The sequence below is a fragment of the Zeus faber genome, assembly GCF_960531495.2.
Source record: "Zeus faber genome assembly, chromosome: 17".
Taxonomy (NCBI): Eukaryota; Metazoa; Chordata; class Actinopteri; order Zeiformes; family Zeidae; genus Zeus; species Zeus faber.
The window spans coordinates 6,798,344-6,813,717 of record NC_137204.1 but is presented as its reverse complement, the minus strand read 5'-3'; the positions used below and the strand labels follow the sequence as shown (position 1 = coordinate 6,813,717).

Here is a 15,374-nt window from a genome sequence, read left to right as displayed (position 1 = left end):
GCGACAGTCGTTTTTATTAAAATGTATAACTGCTTTGGACAAGTGGACCGACTAAAAACATCAGCGCAACTTTATGTAAATCAATACTACAATCAATTAAGCCCTCCATGTATGAATAATGTGAGAAAGCTCATGGGTTAATGTAAAAAGAATACGTACCTGTTGAGATTAGATTATTAGTGAATATGGGATGAAGTTCAGTTTAAACATTTGTCATCTACAGTATATCTTTCATCAAGTCTCTGAACTGTTTGAATTAGTTCTCTACTTAAATTCCCCCAATGTAGCACACTGGTTCTCAATAATTCCAGAGAATGTGTTATATAAGAATTAAAGAGCTTTATTTTATGTCTAGTGTGGGGGGGGGGGGGGGGGGGCAAGAACAATGGCTAATGAGTGCTTGCTGACCCTGCGAGAGTAATCCCAGAGAGAACAGTGGCGTTTTATTGGATGGTTGAGCTGGTTGCAAGGAAGGTTTACTAATCAGATTAATAATGGTCTCAAAGTGAGCCATTTAGTCTTACTGCCCATGCATAAGAAAGGCAATCCCTTGTGAAGTCCTGTGTCAGTTACAACCTTTCCAATGACTCTCTTTATTTCTTTGGTTTATTCCTTTTTCTTCCAATGATCCATTTCAGACAGTTTTTATGTGATCTTGTGGGATTCGACTAGATGCACTGCACAACATTCTGGATTGGATTAGGTTCCTTGATGGCCCTGTTTTTTTTCTGCTGCACTGCCGTTTGAGGATTGTAAACATGTTGCGTAGACAAAGTGAGTTTTTTGTTTTCCTGGACAGCATTCGCTCAGGTAAATCAGATTCTATTGAGGATGAGGAACCTGAGCTGAGGCCGTTTGAAGAGTATCTTCAGGTGCTACTGGAGATGAAGATGGCCAGTGCTGTAAGTAGCAAGTGAAAGATATAGCTGTGGTGTGGGGTGGTGTTGTTTAAGCAGCTGCACATGTTTAAACCACTTGGGTCTTGGATCTAGGTAATTGGGCCCGGGATCAGAGGTGGCTGTACAACCTGTTGCTTGTCAGAGCAATCAACGAGCAACAGGTAAATCACCCACCCAAAGTCTCTGTCATGATATGTGTCGATCTGCTCCCGACTTGTTACATCTTGCCACTCTCTACAATAAACTGGTGTGTTTGCAACATCTCTGCCTGTGTCTCTGTATCGGAGGGCCCTGAAAATGCCACTCGGCTGGCGTGTGGCAGGCGGAATTGCCACAAACACTTTTGTAAACCCTAATAATTATGGCCCAGAAGTATGTTGAGATATAGGCCGTAATATTGTTCAAAATAACTTACAATCTATGTCTTAAAAAGATAGAGAAAAAATTGTACTATGGTAAAGCTTTGATCAAGCTTAGACCAATGTTCTGCAGGCATTTAGGCAACAAATGTGCATGGAAATGTTTGTTTAGTGCTACCGCAATGAACTGAAGCATCCTGTATAGCCTGCCAGAAGTGTCTATTTAGCCGGAACTTAATACATTGAAATAAGGTCTCACATGGGGAGCTCTTAAAAGACTAATGTTGTAAAAATGTATTTTGGCATTACATGAGTCTGATGACCACCCTTCTCTATACTGTGAGTCACAACTGAGAGAAAGCAATTTCCTGTTTCCCAACTACCCCTACAGGGTGTTTCTGCTCCATTGACCTGACAGCTTTGACATACAACTGCCCAATACGGTGAACTGACAGAGATGGAAAAAATACAGTTGTCATCAACTAAACTGGCACATACTGTAGAGTTAAGCTAACCTACCTACTGTTGAATTGTGACGCTAGAATGAGACTTGAGACACTTAAATTTCTAGAGTAGTTCATTTTTTATATAGTTCTCCATGGCACGCAAACAAGCACTCTGACACACATGAAGACAAACACTGCCTCATGCAGCTATTGATTTTCTGAGAGATACAGTAAGGATGTATGTTTTGGTTACATGGTGTTTTGCATTGATATCTAATGGTTGTTCTTGAATTGAAACAGGATTTGAGACCTGCTCCTCTGCTGGCTTTTCATTGTGCCTTTGGAACATGAGCTGAATTTACTGTTCCTTTAAATCAAATAATAATTGTTGCATTTGTTCATGCAACTGCTTAATTTTGGCTCACAATGAAGCCAACAATTGTGGCAGTTTTAATTAGAGCTGCTCTTGGAAGTCTAAAAGATTAACAAGAGAAATACAAATTAACTGTGTGTGTGTGTCCGCCCCTTCAGTTTTATTGGATCACATTCTGAGTGTAAAGTCATTGTTTAGGCCAGGGCATACGGGGGGGGGGTGGGCACTTGAGGCCTTCTTAGCCTTTATGACACACAGCGAAAATGCTGGAAAGCCAGTGTTTAGTCCTCTGTCTCATAAAGGAGCATGCTTGTCTGTGTACACATACACGTGTGTGTGTACGTGTGTGTGTGTGTGTGTGTGTGTGTGTGTGTGTGTGTGTGTGTGTGTGTGTGTGTGTGTGTGTGTGTGTGTGTGTGTGTGTGTGTGTGTGTGTGTGTGTGTGTGTGTGTGTGGGGCTCCCATCAATTTCTTCTTACTCCTCTGTGGCACAGGGGCAGCAGAAGGCTATTGAGACATTGTTCCGTCCCACTGTCTTGGACAAAGCCCTGTGTGTGTTCAAGGGACCGTTTGGCATCTCCCCGAAATATTTGTTCTTGTGGTTTTACACCCACTGCTGTGAGACACGGTGAAGAAATGCAATGACCCACTCATTGGAGATACCAAATTTCTAATGAATTGGCTTCACTAAATACAGGGTTTGTCTAAGTCCACTCTCTGATGCTGGGCCAGGCAGGATTGCATTCGAAAGGACCATTATGCAGTTTTTGCTCAGATTGGTGGTGCCCTACCCTCAGAGTGCCAATGAACACTATTGGAAGAATACTTGTTTGTGCAATCTTGAGTTGGGTGACTTGAAATGTATCTGCATAGAGAGTGAGAGTGAGATTCTCTTTTATAGCTTGTAACAACATGGTGAGATAGATAGGCTTCAGCTTTTATTATAGCGCATAGGCAACGGCAGAGATGTAGTCAATTAAACATGGAGACATCTATCAAACTTAAAGACAGGCTCAGATATTTCCAGCACAAGCCCATTACACTACTACCTTTACTCTTTTGGCAACGCAATCCACTAATGTGAAAAGTCAATAGTATCTTAAGTCTTTCCTCTTTGTCTCACCTCAATCATGACATCTGTCCCTTTCTCTCAGCATGGACACCTCACCCTTCTCTAGTAAAACATCTGCTCGACTTTCACTCTGTGGTTTTCCTGTCAGAGTCTGATATTAAACAATTTCCACATACTTCCAAATACTCATGTTTACCTTCTTCGCATCTTAAATGTGTTTCCTGCATATGTGTGCTGTACTTTGGATGTGTATGTGTTTATATTTGTGTGTGTGTGTGCGTGCAACCATGACTGGTCACATGTGTTTTGACTCAAAGGAATATAATTTGTGCTTTTTTAAAACTTAAACAAGTCATTGAAAAGTTATGCTCATACTTCCCGTCACATCAGCTCATGCGAGGCCTCCAAGTTCCTCTTTTAGCCCAATTGAGGCTGACTTGTAACTGTACAAAAGCTATTTAAACCAGAATAAACTCACAACTAGACTGCTTGGCTTTACTCTGTAAAAATATTTCCCTGTAAAATAAACCACAGCTTTATTCAAAGGTTTATCTATCTTTCGAACAAAACAGTCATTCAATTGGCTGCCACTTGTCAGAGATTGTTCTTTTCGGCAAAGATAACAAGAATACACACTTTTAATTGTTGGATCAGTGATTTCATTGTCTTTCCCAAATTCCAATACCTCCTCACTGAGAAAGAGATGACCATATCAAATCTTATTCTCCTGTAATGATTGTATCAACTTATCCCTGTCCTGAAGCTTTGATGGTACATTATTGACCAGGCAGTCTCATCCTGCCGTGCAAGTTTACTGCCAGAGGACCCACCCATCCTACATGTTTGTCCTAGCAGTATTGTATGGGTAGGGTAGTACAACCGCCTGTGTTGCTGGAATACAAGTCAATACCATCTTAGTTAGTATGTATAAGATCAAGGGATCTGATCTGGAATGGGAGCAAAATAATGTGCATTAAGAGAGATTAACCAGCACTTCGATGCATTAACCCGTGCTGTAATCTCCATCACCAGTTGGGAAAGCGTAGGAGGCCAGAAGGCTGATCCTTAAACAAGCATGTATTTGTTTTCTTAAAGTAAATGGGGCGGCTCACCTAAATTGAGCACCTATAAAAATGTTCGGCTGTTTTTAAAGTGTTTGAAGCTGTTATTCATTTCCTGAATTAAAGAAAGTATTTATCTTCCCAACTCTGTTTATTTTCTGCCATGGATTTTTTCAATAATACATACGCCCCACTCAATGGGATGTGTCCTGAAATAACAAACAGAACAGGGGTGGTTCCTCTGCTGAAGGGATCCCCCTGTCCCCCATCCTGTTGGAACAAAGTCTAAGATCAGAGGTCACAAATGATATAATCAGGCCAAAGCAGCAGCTAGAGTTATTTTTTGGTACCATGACCAGAGGAAGGAAGTTTTAACAAAGCCTAAATTAGTATTCTTCTTGCATTGTGTCAAATTCTAGACCTACTCTGAAACTAACAGAAATGGCCTTTACAAAAATCATATTTGTCCTAGATTTAGAGCACATGCTGTACTACCCTTTATAGCACATACTGTACTACCCATTAGTCACAGCTCATTCTAAGGTCACAAATACACAAAAATTTCGATTGTTATTTTGTTGGGATTATTATATTATTATATATTATCTTATTATATTAGTATACACTAATTAAAAAATACTTCTGAATATTATATTCCATTTCTGCCAGGTCCGTTCCGTACATTTTTCACATTGCACCTTCAAAGGCCATTGATCAGATTTTCTACAAAGCAACTTAAATGAATGCTGAGTACCAACTGGCCAGTGCTGTAGTTTTGTCCTCTGCTCAATGCTTTAGAGAAAAGAAAAATCAATCTGATTTTGTGCTTCTTGTTCTTTACTGACACTACATTGATCCCTCTTCTTACCAGACAGGGCCTGTGACCAAAGTCCATTATCAACATTATCAAAAAGAGACGGAATCATCAGTGACATCCTGATTAATACTGTTACTCAACATGATTCTTCATTTCATATTGTAATTCTAGCCTTAAGTATTGTGATTCATTATAAAAATGTATTGCCATTTTTTTTATTACTAGGCAATGTAAAAAAATAATTCTTCCAAAAATAATGTACATCTATAAGTATAGTGTAGTATGGCATAGTATAGTATAGTATAGTGTAGTATAGTATTTTATATTATAGTGGAAGTTCAGTCAGTCCTCCCAAATTTGAAAATCAAATTTATAATAATTTAGCAAGGCAGCCAAGTAATAAAAACACAACTTGTGTGGCTTACATGCAATAAAATGTGTGGTTTGTGTGGTGATTAAAAACGTATCAACGATAATATTTGTATACTCAGCTGCATATATTTTTAATAATAATACTAAAACCAATATCCAAAGAATGAATTAACACAACAAAATAGAAAATAATATAAATTAATAGTGCATATTATTATTATATATATTATGATTCAAATGTAAATCTCCTTGTAATTGGGGACTTGCTGATCTAATTTTTCATTTCCATTTCTCCTTTACACCATTTTACATACATTAAGAGCCATGTTTTCAAAGCAATTGGTCACAGCATTTCACCATTCGCAGCCTGACTTTAGTTGTTAATTTATTCTTCATAAAACCTCTGTGAAGAGGATGGTTGAGTGTATTTGGAGACATTATAGACTAATGCTTTGCTAAAGTGCACCCTTTGTTTTGTCTCCTCCCTTGTAATCCCGCCTCTTCCCGCAGCTGTAGTCCCCCCCCCCTGTTGTGATCCCCTCTCTCAGTGATTTGTCCTTCTACGTCCCCACTTACTCCACCTTACGCCTGATGGAGCACTGAGCTCAAATGCTGGGAGGCAGCGGCAGCCTCAGATGCATTGTGTTTGTGTGTGCCAGCGCTGCACTGCATCCTACCTTCTACTCTGGGATTCTCATTGCTTCCAGACAATCAGGGATTGCTCTCCATAATACTTTGCAGCTTCGCTACGTGTGTGTAGGAGTGGGTCATGGAACATAGTCCCTAACCCAAGCATACTGCTACGATCTTCTTTTTTCAGTTGGCATTTTCAGTTACCTTTTTCAGTAACCTAATCCTATTAAACCTTCGAAACAGAAGACTTGAAAACTATTGGATAACGGAAGACGGCGTATAGGCAAGGTCTCAGGCGAGGACAAACAGGATAAGATGGTTCCCCTGCAGAAAAGGGTAATGTGACTTTTAGGTGTGGAGAAATGTGTTTAAAAGATTCAATCAAAGGTTTTTGTGCATGTCTGCAGAGGTTGTCGGGTGTAGTCATGTGTGCTGTGATTGTAGCCTGTTTTGGTCCAATGAGTTATTCTGTGTGATAAGACCCTTCAGGAAAAGCTGCTGCGCTGTGCTAATGAAGTAAATACTGGGAGCACATTTTGCTAACATGGTCTGACAGTGACCATGTCCTTAGGGGGAGAAAGGAAGTAAAACATGTGTCCAATAGAAACAATGACAAAAAGCTAATAAGATTCAACTTTTGTTTGTAGTATGATGAACTACTTTGTTTTATCTTACCATTTTGTGATGAGTGGGGCAGATCAGTAGTTAAGTATAGGGCGAGAAAACTCTCATGATTGTCCATCATTACACCAACCCTTCAAATAAAGAGTTAATGTACAATACACCATATTTAAAAAGGCTCCCAGGGCTTGGATCATTCTACAACATAATATGGAGTAGGGTTAAGATACATGTCAATGGTTGGCTGAGACCAAAAACCTCAAAAGTGTTTTGGTTGAGTTCTCAGAACTGGCATTTCTATGACTTCCTGTGTAAACTCTCTGACCTGTGAGTGTGAATTAATTAGGCCAGAAAGGAGTACCTCAGCACTAATCTACACAAAATATATACCTGGAGACCATATCTTCAAAACATTTTGTTAAGTTGTTGTTATTATTATTATTATTATTATTATTATTATTATTATTATTATTATTATTATTATTATTATTATTATTATTATTATTCTTTATTATTTTAGGAATATACTTTTTAGAAATGTATTTACTATCTGTAATGTGTGCTTGTACAAAAAGTACATCTTTTTAAACACTTGAATTGTGTTCAGGACAGCTCTATGCAATGGAGTGTATTGTGAAGGTATTTTGTACATGTATTTTAAAACCATGCGTTTTCAAAGAGGAATGTAACATTTATTTACCATATTACAGTATGCCATCACAATCGTATGGTTTATGATATTGGCCGCATGAAATCAAAGTCTCGAAAGGTTTTTTGCTGCAGGTACTATAACTGTCAAAACCAAAATGACAAGATACTCTTATGTCTCCGATAAGTACACTGAACTCCACTTAAATCACACAGTCCTATTACTTTGGCAGCAGGTTAGTCACATGTAAGCATGGGTACAGCAAATAGAATGTCTTTATTTTTAATAGTTTGTAGTATACATTTACTGGCTGTATTTTGGCATCAGATTTCAGAAGTAGAACATTTTCGTTCTCAGCTTTATTTAAGGTAGATCTAATGTTTGGGCAGAATATGTCAGAAGGTAGTTATTAGCATTTCATTTAACGCACTGAGCTTATGCGATAAAAGTTATATATTTATTGTCGATAGTCATTGCTCAAGTGTGGGCTCCTTTGCCTTGACTGTTATGTTTCAAATGATCTAATCATGGTGTCTTCTTTCTGTTTGCAGGATCAGTTTGACAACTTGGAGAGACACACACAGTGGGGCAGCGAATTTGTTGAGCGTTACACCAAATTTGTCAAGGAGAGATCGGAGATTGAAACCAGCTATGCAAAACAGATCAGGTAAGTACTTAAAAATGACCATATCAAAAGGAAGTTTGAAATGATTTTCTTGGGGTGAGGTTGGGGGGTGACTGACAAAGCACAAGGTGGAAGTGTTGCTGTGTTTCGTTATGGATTCTCTCTTTCACTCATGCGTATCTCTGCCTCTGTGTGTTTCTGCTTCAGGAAAGAGGATGTCAGTTTGTGGGGGATGGGTGGAGCTTGTGTCTCCATAGAGATTAGGTATTATCATCCGTAGTGCTGACCCACATTCGTATCACCCAGCCAGAAGTGCTCTCCCAGGCGCTTCAGCCCCCTCCACACAACATACCCCCGTTTTGGGTACAACTATGGTTTTTAGCTGAAAGAATAAGTGTGTGACTAGTGACCGCTCTGAGAGAGGGGGGTTAAGGGGTTAGGATAGCGCCCATATAATTCCCTTTTTATTCTAACAGCAAGCTGATGATACTTCCCGAATCCAGAAGAGGGGGGCTATGAAGATGACATATACACTTAGTATTGACCACACCCCTTATTTTCCACACTGACTGACCAATACCAATCCTATATTGACATGGAATAATCTAATGCCAGATGCTCTGCAGCCCAAACAGCTTCTCTTTTTGGAAGATAAAGTTATCTTTTCTATTGAGATAATAGGACCATCTGTCTGTGTTTACATGCATGTAGTGGCCATATTACCCACAGAAGTACTGCTTCATCAGCTTACTTATTATTCTCCGATTATTTTCAACTAATAATAAACTACGATTATCAAAAGCATAGATTAGATAAACATAACTTAACTGTAACATACAGATATTATAGATATCTTCCTAATGCAGGCAATGTTTAACTTTGGATGGATGATAGCCATGTCAAAGTGGGTTGTATTGAACCTCAGCAGACGGGCAGGACTCTCTTTGCTCTTTTGCGTTTCCAACACAATATGCATCTTTGTTGTACTGTTTCCGGACCAATTATCCTCGAATCAACTTAGCTCAAATGGAGTTTAATCTATCAGAGCTGCTATGGAGCACAAGGCTCTTAGAGCTTACAGTATAAGCACAAATGGAATAAGCCCTTCGATATTTCTATTGCTTTCTATTCTATATTTTTAACGTATCTACTAAGCGCTTCGATTGTTCATTGGTATTGGTACTGGGCATGGACAGTGAAGTATGTCCTAACCTAAGTACAAGTAATGAAATATTTACAAATTAAAAAATATTCCTTTCCATTCCATTTACGATTACATTTACCATTTTACCATTTTATTCAAACACTCCTCTTCCATGGCACTGAAGTAAACATGAACACTACTTTACTGTAGCCCAGCAATGCATCAGCTAATGCCTCCTCCCCCAAATTCCACAATGGTATAATCCATAACACAGCATGCCACTGCAATCTACATAGGAACAAAATAGATATTGTAAATTATGTATGTGTGCTCTTATGTGTGTGTGTGTGTGTGTGTGTGTGTGTGTGTGTGTGTGTGTGTGTGTGTGTGTGTGTGTGTGTGTGTGTGTGTGTATTGTATTTATGTTTGGCTTGGTACTATTTTACCAATACATTTTTTGGTTCGATGTGGTTTTTTTATCCAAATTTACAGTTATTAACAGGATATAACCGACAGTTTGAAACGGCACTTGAGGAAATTAACAAATTTGCAATAGTTTAAGTACAATCAGATATAATCAGATGATGGAATGGAAGGAGACAGATAAATCTGCCTGGCAACAGGGCGCACACCACCAGAGTGCAGAAGGGCTCGTAAATGCAGGCAGGGAGTGCTGGGTCGACAAGCAGAAATACATTAGTGCTTCAACACGTCAATTATTAATTTCAGAAAAAATCAAGCATGAGCTTATGCACCAAGTACAAGCACTTGCACTTGCATTTAGATACCATGAGTGAATTCTCTCCAGGGATAGTTATTCATCTTTTCTGAACTGAGACATTAGTTTCATGGCAGTCATTGTCTAACCCTTACACTACAGCAAATAACTGTTACATAAATATGGTGCTTTGAACATTTAGGCCTATGAATTGAATAATGTGTCCATCAGGACTTTGCTTCGTATTCCTTGAACAAGAGAATGGAAACTAGCGTTAGGATTCATTGCATCCTGCCCGTCCATCAACATCTAATTGCTTTTTCTGTTCTGTGCCAGTTTCTAGATGGATTGTAATAGATTTTGCTTTATGGGCCCAATGTGAGTCGTGTGTGTGTATTCTAGTGTGTACGTTGGCAAATGCATGGCTGTGTTTGTGCCTCATATCTTTGTTTGTATCTATGTTTGCTTTAATGGTACTTGACGATATTTTATCATTTGCTTTTTAACCAGCCAAAAGATTAGGAGGCTGCCTTCACAATACAACAAAGCAAATTGCCACACAAATAAGAGTGTATTATTATTTTGTGATGACAGTATTACCAGTCTGTCATCATCATCCAGTCATCATAGCCCAATCCAATCATGTTCTCTTCAGGAACATGATTGGATTGGGCGATGATGACTTTGTCACGCTGTCGTGTGCAGACAAACATGTGATGCACCGGAGAATAACAACAGAAAAATTGCCAGGAAGGGGAGAAACAATAAGAGACGTCTGCTAAGCCACAAAGCCCCTCACGGGAGGCCAACCGGGGTTGAAGGACCGCAGATAATCCCATATAATTAACCCCTTACCAAGAGCAGGAGGAGGGACACATTGCCCCCAAAACGCTGACTTGCCATGTGCCTCCTCCTCACCACGGTCCTTACATTTCACTGCTGCATTTCAAGACTTTACATATCTCCCGCTAGCCTCATCTCGCCAGTGCCAAAACAAGGGTGGGAGAAGCCAATAGAAAAAATGATGATTGTTTTTTTTGTTTACGGTTCTGCGCAGGGTCATAAATGATAATTGAAGCAGAGTTATGGTGGCGAAAGAGTGGATGGAAAAAAAATGGCCAAACAAGCACCCGTAGACGCTTCTTTGGCACTGACATGTATGTTAGGACAGAGGGATGGTGGATGTCCTGCCTGCCCACTGTGCTATTAGTGAAGGAAGATAACGCATATACTATTTATGAACGACACTTTCTCTCCTGACAGAAATTTATCAAAGAAGTATCAACCCAAGAAGAACTCACGAGAGGATGAAGAGAACAAGTAAGTTCACCTGCATAAGACAAACATGAGTCCAAACGCCTGATTCCCAATACATTTAGTCCTACTTGCTATCAATCTTGTGAGTGAACTGCTTTTTGATTACATCCCGTATTTTGCCAGGTACACTTCCTGTCGAGCCTTTTTGACAACTCTTAATGAACTTAATGACTATGCTGGTCAACACGAGGTCATCGCAGAGAACCTGACTTCTCAAATCATCGCCGAACTGTCCCGCTACCTACAGGACCTTAAAACTGAGAGGAAATCGGTGAGACTACCCGCCATAATCACTTTCATTAATGCTCAGTTTTTCCCATATATTGATTATTTGTGACTGCTCGCCACAATATCAACATTGACTGCCACATATTTTACATTTTACATATTTTACATTTTTACTATTTAAAATGGGTAAAATAGTATTTAATTGTGGAGCACTGCAGTGCTCAGCCCCTCCTTGCCCCCCCCCCCTCTCTCTCTCACTCACTCTCTCTCTCTCTCTTTCGCTCTCTCTTTCTCTCACACAAACTCATTGACAACAGACTTGTCTGTGAATAGCACCTCTCCTCCGTGTACACTCTGAATCTGACCCAGCCGTGCATGATCATGTTTGGATTCAAACCTATACAATCGGTATCTACCAGACTGAATCGCAACTCAGATTTCAGTGCCTCATTTCGGTGCCATGCCCGAGCTGCCGATTTAAATATCCGCCCTCCGGTGCACCGAAACCATCCTGGGCGCCTTCACTAAACATTATTATTTGGACCCCCCTGGTTGAAATCCTCTCTATTCCTCGGTATGACGCCCCGCCGCTTTCCTCTCCCGTGCGAATGGTGGAACTTTTGGTCGAGAGCCAAACAGCAGCGGCGCCCTCATCAGTCTCACATTATGGTTGCTTAGCCAATCAGATACAAGAGGCAGGTTGTAAAAGTTTAACATGTGACAAGTATATGAAAAGTAATAAAGGACAAATGGGTTCAGTTCATAAGAAATCTCTAAAATAGCCGCAATCTATTTTTTTACAAAAATAAAAATAAATAAAAAATAGCCACGGATCCATTCATCTGCCCTTCCATTCATGCATTAAATCTAGGGCTGAATGATTCTGGAAAATAATGGAATTGCGATTTTGTCAGACCAATATTGCGATTACGATTTAGTATGAAATAAAAAAATTTAGTTCCTCATCTTCTGTATTATTCTCTAAACACAAGCAATTAATCATTCTACCGTAGTGGTATAGTCAACCTTTCCCAGCTCAGGGGCCACATTAACAAAAAATATTTTCGCAAGTGCCCAATTTCTGAAACATCCATTTCCTCCATCAAACCATTATGCATTTTACAATAAGGCTACTTGTAATATGATATTAACAAATGGAAAGCATTTGCAACAATTTCAATTTATTATTATTACATTACTATATTATTATTACCATGTTTTATGACCATTGCAACCAGAAACGTATCATGTATTATTATACAAAAATTATGTACAAATGTACACCCAGGTAGACGGTAGACGGCAAACCGGAAGTTACGTAGAGAAAGCCATGAGCCAACTCTACTGCGCATGTCTGCTACGGCTTGGGTTTTTGCGCTGATACCGTGTTCTCTGGAATATTGCACTTAAATTAAGTTGGAGGCTGTTGTGGTGCTTGGTGCGTGGAAGCCGATGGAGGATTTGGACACTGTCTAAGTTGCAGCTCAAGGTTATTACTTACATACAGTAATAATATAATTAAATACAAATTATTAATAATACAATTGCCAGTGGAAACCAGGTGATCAGCCATTGATCACTCAGTTAACAGGTCATTGATCACTACCACAAAACTGATATAGATGCCCTCTCTCTCAAAGCTGTCATAGGTTGATGTGTCTAATGGGAAATTCAATTTTGAAAATTACAGACACTGTCTCAGACAAAATCTGTTAAAATACTGTCTTAGAATTTTTTTAAATTGTAAATAAAACTTTAAAGAGCCGCAATTGTGTAACATAAAAAAAAAAAAACACAATTTTTTTTATCGCAGCCTTTGCAAAATAAAAAATTGTGTTCTATTACATTCCAATGTGGGTTTGAATTTGATTAATCGTTCAGCCCTAATTTAAGCCCTCAAAAATAATATGATATCGTTGATCAAAAATGCAAGTACATTTTGAGTCCTCTCTGTGTGTCCTCTGAGGGAGTGATCTGGGTGCAATTTGCGCCGCTGTCTCCCTCTTCTTCATGTGTAATGACATTGGAGAGGGAGCAATAGCGGGCGATTGTGTTTCACATTCCTCTAAATAGAGCAAATAAATACATTGTGTTGTTATTTTAGATGTATATTATTTTACTACATTTCCTAATTGAAAGAAACAAAAAAAGCACCATGCGTAACGGGGACGCACTCTCAGTCACTCTCCCGGTCAGCTACCACCACAAATAGATTCAAATTCTGTGGGAAACACTGATGCCAATCTAGATTTTATGCCGCACGACATTTACCTGTTTAACTTATTGTTGCATGGGTATGTTATGTCATAGATACTGTAAAAGGAAATCAAACAGGCACACTACCCTACGGGAAAGAGAGCAGCCCATTCAAATGTTCTTATCCACTTGGCCACAAGCTGAGGTCATTGCTGGGTAAATATAGATACATCCACAGGCCCACCAGAAGGGCAGCACATTACTGGCCGAGTCCCTACATGGAACCAAATCATAGTCTCTCTCTGTCATTACAGTCTTATTTATTTTGTATAAACAAACTTGCAACGGTTGCACCGAGTATTTTATATGTTTATGGCAATTTGTGGTAGTGCAGTGGACATGCACATTCAAAGTTAGCAGTGTGGTCCACTTTGAAAAGGGACGAAGCTCTGGAAATTGCGAAATAGGGGAAGCTACTCAGCTGGAAAAAGCACTTTAACAAATCTGTCATGGACTCTCGTGCTACGGAAGTCCAGCTTAGGAAACTGGAGTGGAAAACTGAAATGACCAGCTGCTTAAAGGCAGAATGACCTTCCCAGTGCACACACCCATGCACACACCCACAGAATTGAAGAAACAGTGACAGTGGCGCTCTACTTGTACCACCTCCACTTCTTCCGCTCTTTAAAACAACAACAATCCCAGGGGAAGGTTATTGATTAGCCATGTCAGTTTTTAACCTCTGCTGGTTGGCGGCAGACATCTGAGCACACAGGGAGGGAAACTGGGGGTGGGCTTCCAGCACTGCCATTCTGTTTGTGGGGAAATCTTCTGTTCTCTCAGTGCCAACTTGGCTCTTTTGGCTTCGATTTGGCCTTGCTAGCGTTTAGTTTGGCTTGGCGTGGTATGAAACTCTAGTGTCTCCAATTAGGCTTGTCCCAGAAGGTCCTCAGGCAGACCCCCATGGGCCAAGGCCTCTAGGCTGCAGGATGACATTCTAACCCTTCTTCCTCTGTACTCGTCTGCTCTGTTACCAGGAAACCCCTTCCTATCTTCTACTAATCTCCCTTCTATATTTTTTGTCGAGTACTTAGTTTGCGGAACACCATTGCCACAGTTCTCTTGGTGAAAGCGTGAGTTGTGTCAGACCCCTTTTCCTCCGCCACTCACAATGCTTAAAAAGTCTCAGTTAGTTAGTTAGACAGTTAGTAAATAAGCTTTTCCCAGCATAATAATGTGAACAAAGTGCTTTATTTGCTTATTATTGGTTTTGGACTGTGGACAATTTTATTTCAAGGTGTAGAACAAATAAGCAGCATTGAAGATCAATATCTCTTTCAATGTTACCTGTCTGCAGTGTGATAAACTCTAGTTTTCTAGGTTTGGATGACAAATACACACACACACACACACACACACACACACACACACACACACACACACACACACACAATACATGACATGATGAAGATAAACACGACATTGACATGCTGTTGCATCACTGTCACGCAAACAAACATGCACTCCATTGTCCTTCACTGTAAATGGATGATAGCTCTTACCTTGAAAGATAATGTAAATGATGTGTGCTTGTTGTTATTTATATTATTGTTTTCTGGCCAAAATATCAATTGAAAAAAAAAATGTGGGTATTCTTTCTCTATTGATTCTACCCTGATGTGTTTGTCTGGAACTGAACTACTACACCCAGTATGCCCTCATTTGTGATTGTTTTGTAACCGCTCCAGATTCTCTGTCTCCCCTTCACAGCCTCATGTGAAGCTCAGCTCTCAGGGACAAGGAAATTGAGGGAAGGGCTAGTCTTACATAAAAATGCTCCCTCG

General features: G+C 39.7%; 1 protein-coding gene across 4 annotated transcripts in view; it reads left to right on the top strand.

Annotated features, from left to right (window-relative positions):
• Positions 1 to 15,374, top strand: part of fnbp1b (formin binding protein 1b) — a gene marked incomplete at its 3' end in the record, with an annotated part of 60,530 nt that overhangs the window by 12,497 nt on the left and 32,659 nt on the right. For 3 of the 4 annotated variants that reach the window (XM_080018163.1, XM_080018164.1, XM_080018161.1), the window contains exons 2-4: positions 7,854 to 7,969; positions 11,053 to 11,109; positions 11,230 to 11,377. In XM_080018163.1, the coding sequence (XP_079874289.1) occupies positions 7,854 to 7,969; positions 11,053 to 11,109; positions 11,230 to 11,377 (321 nt within the window). Of the gene's footprint in view, positions 1 to 6,307; positions 6,369 to 7,853; positions 7,970 to 11,052; positions 11,110 to 11,229; positions 11,378 to 15,374 lie in introns of those variants that run through there. The other variant, XM_080018162.1, reaches the window with a different exon arrangement.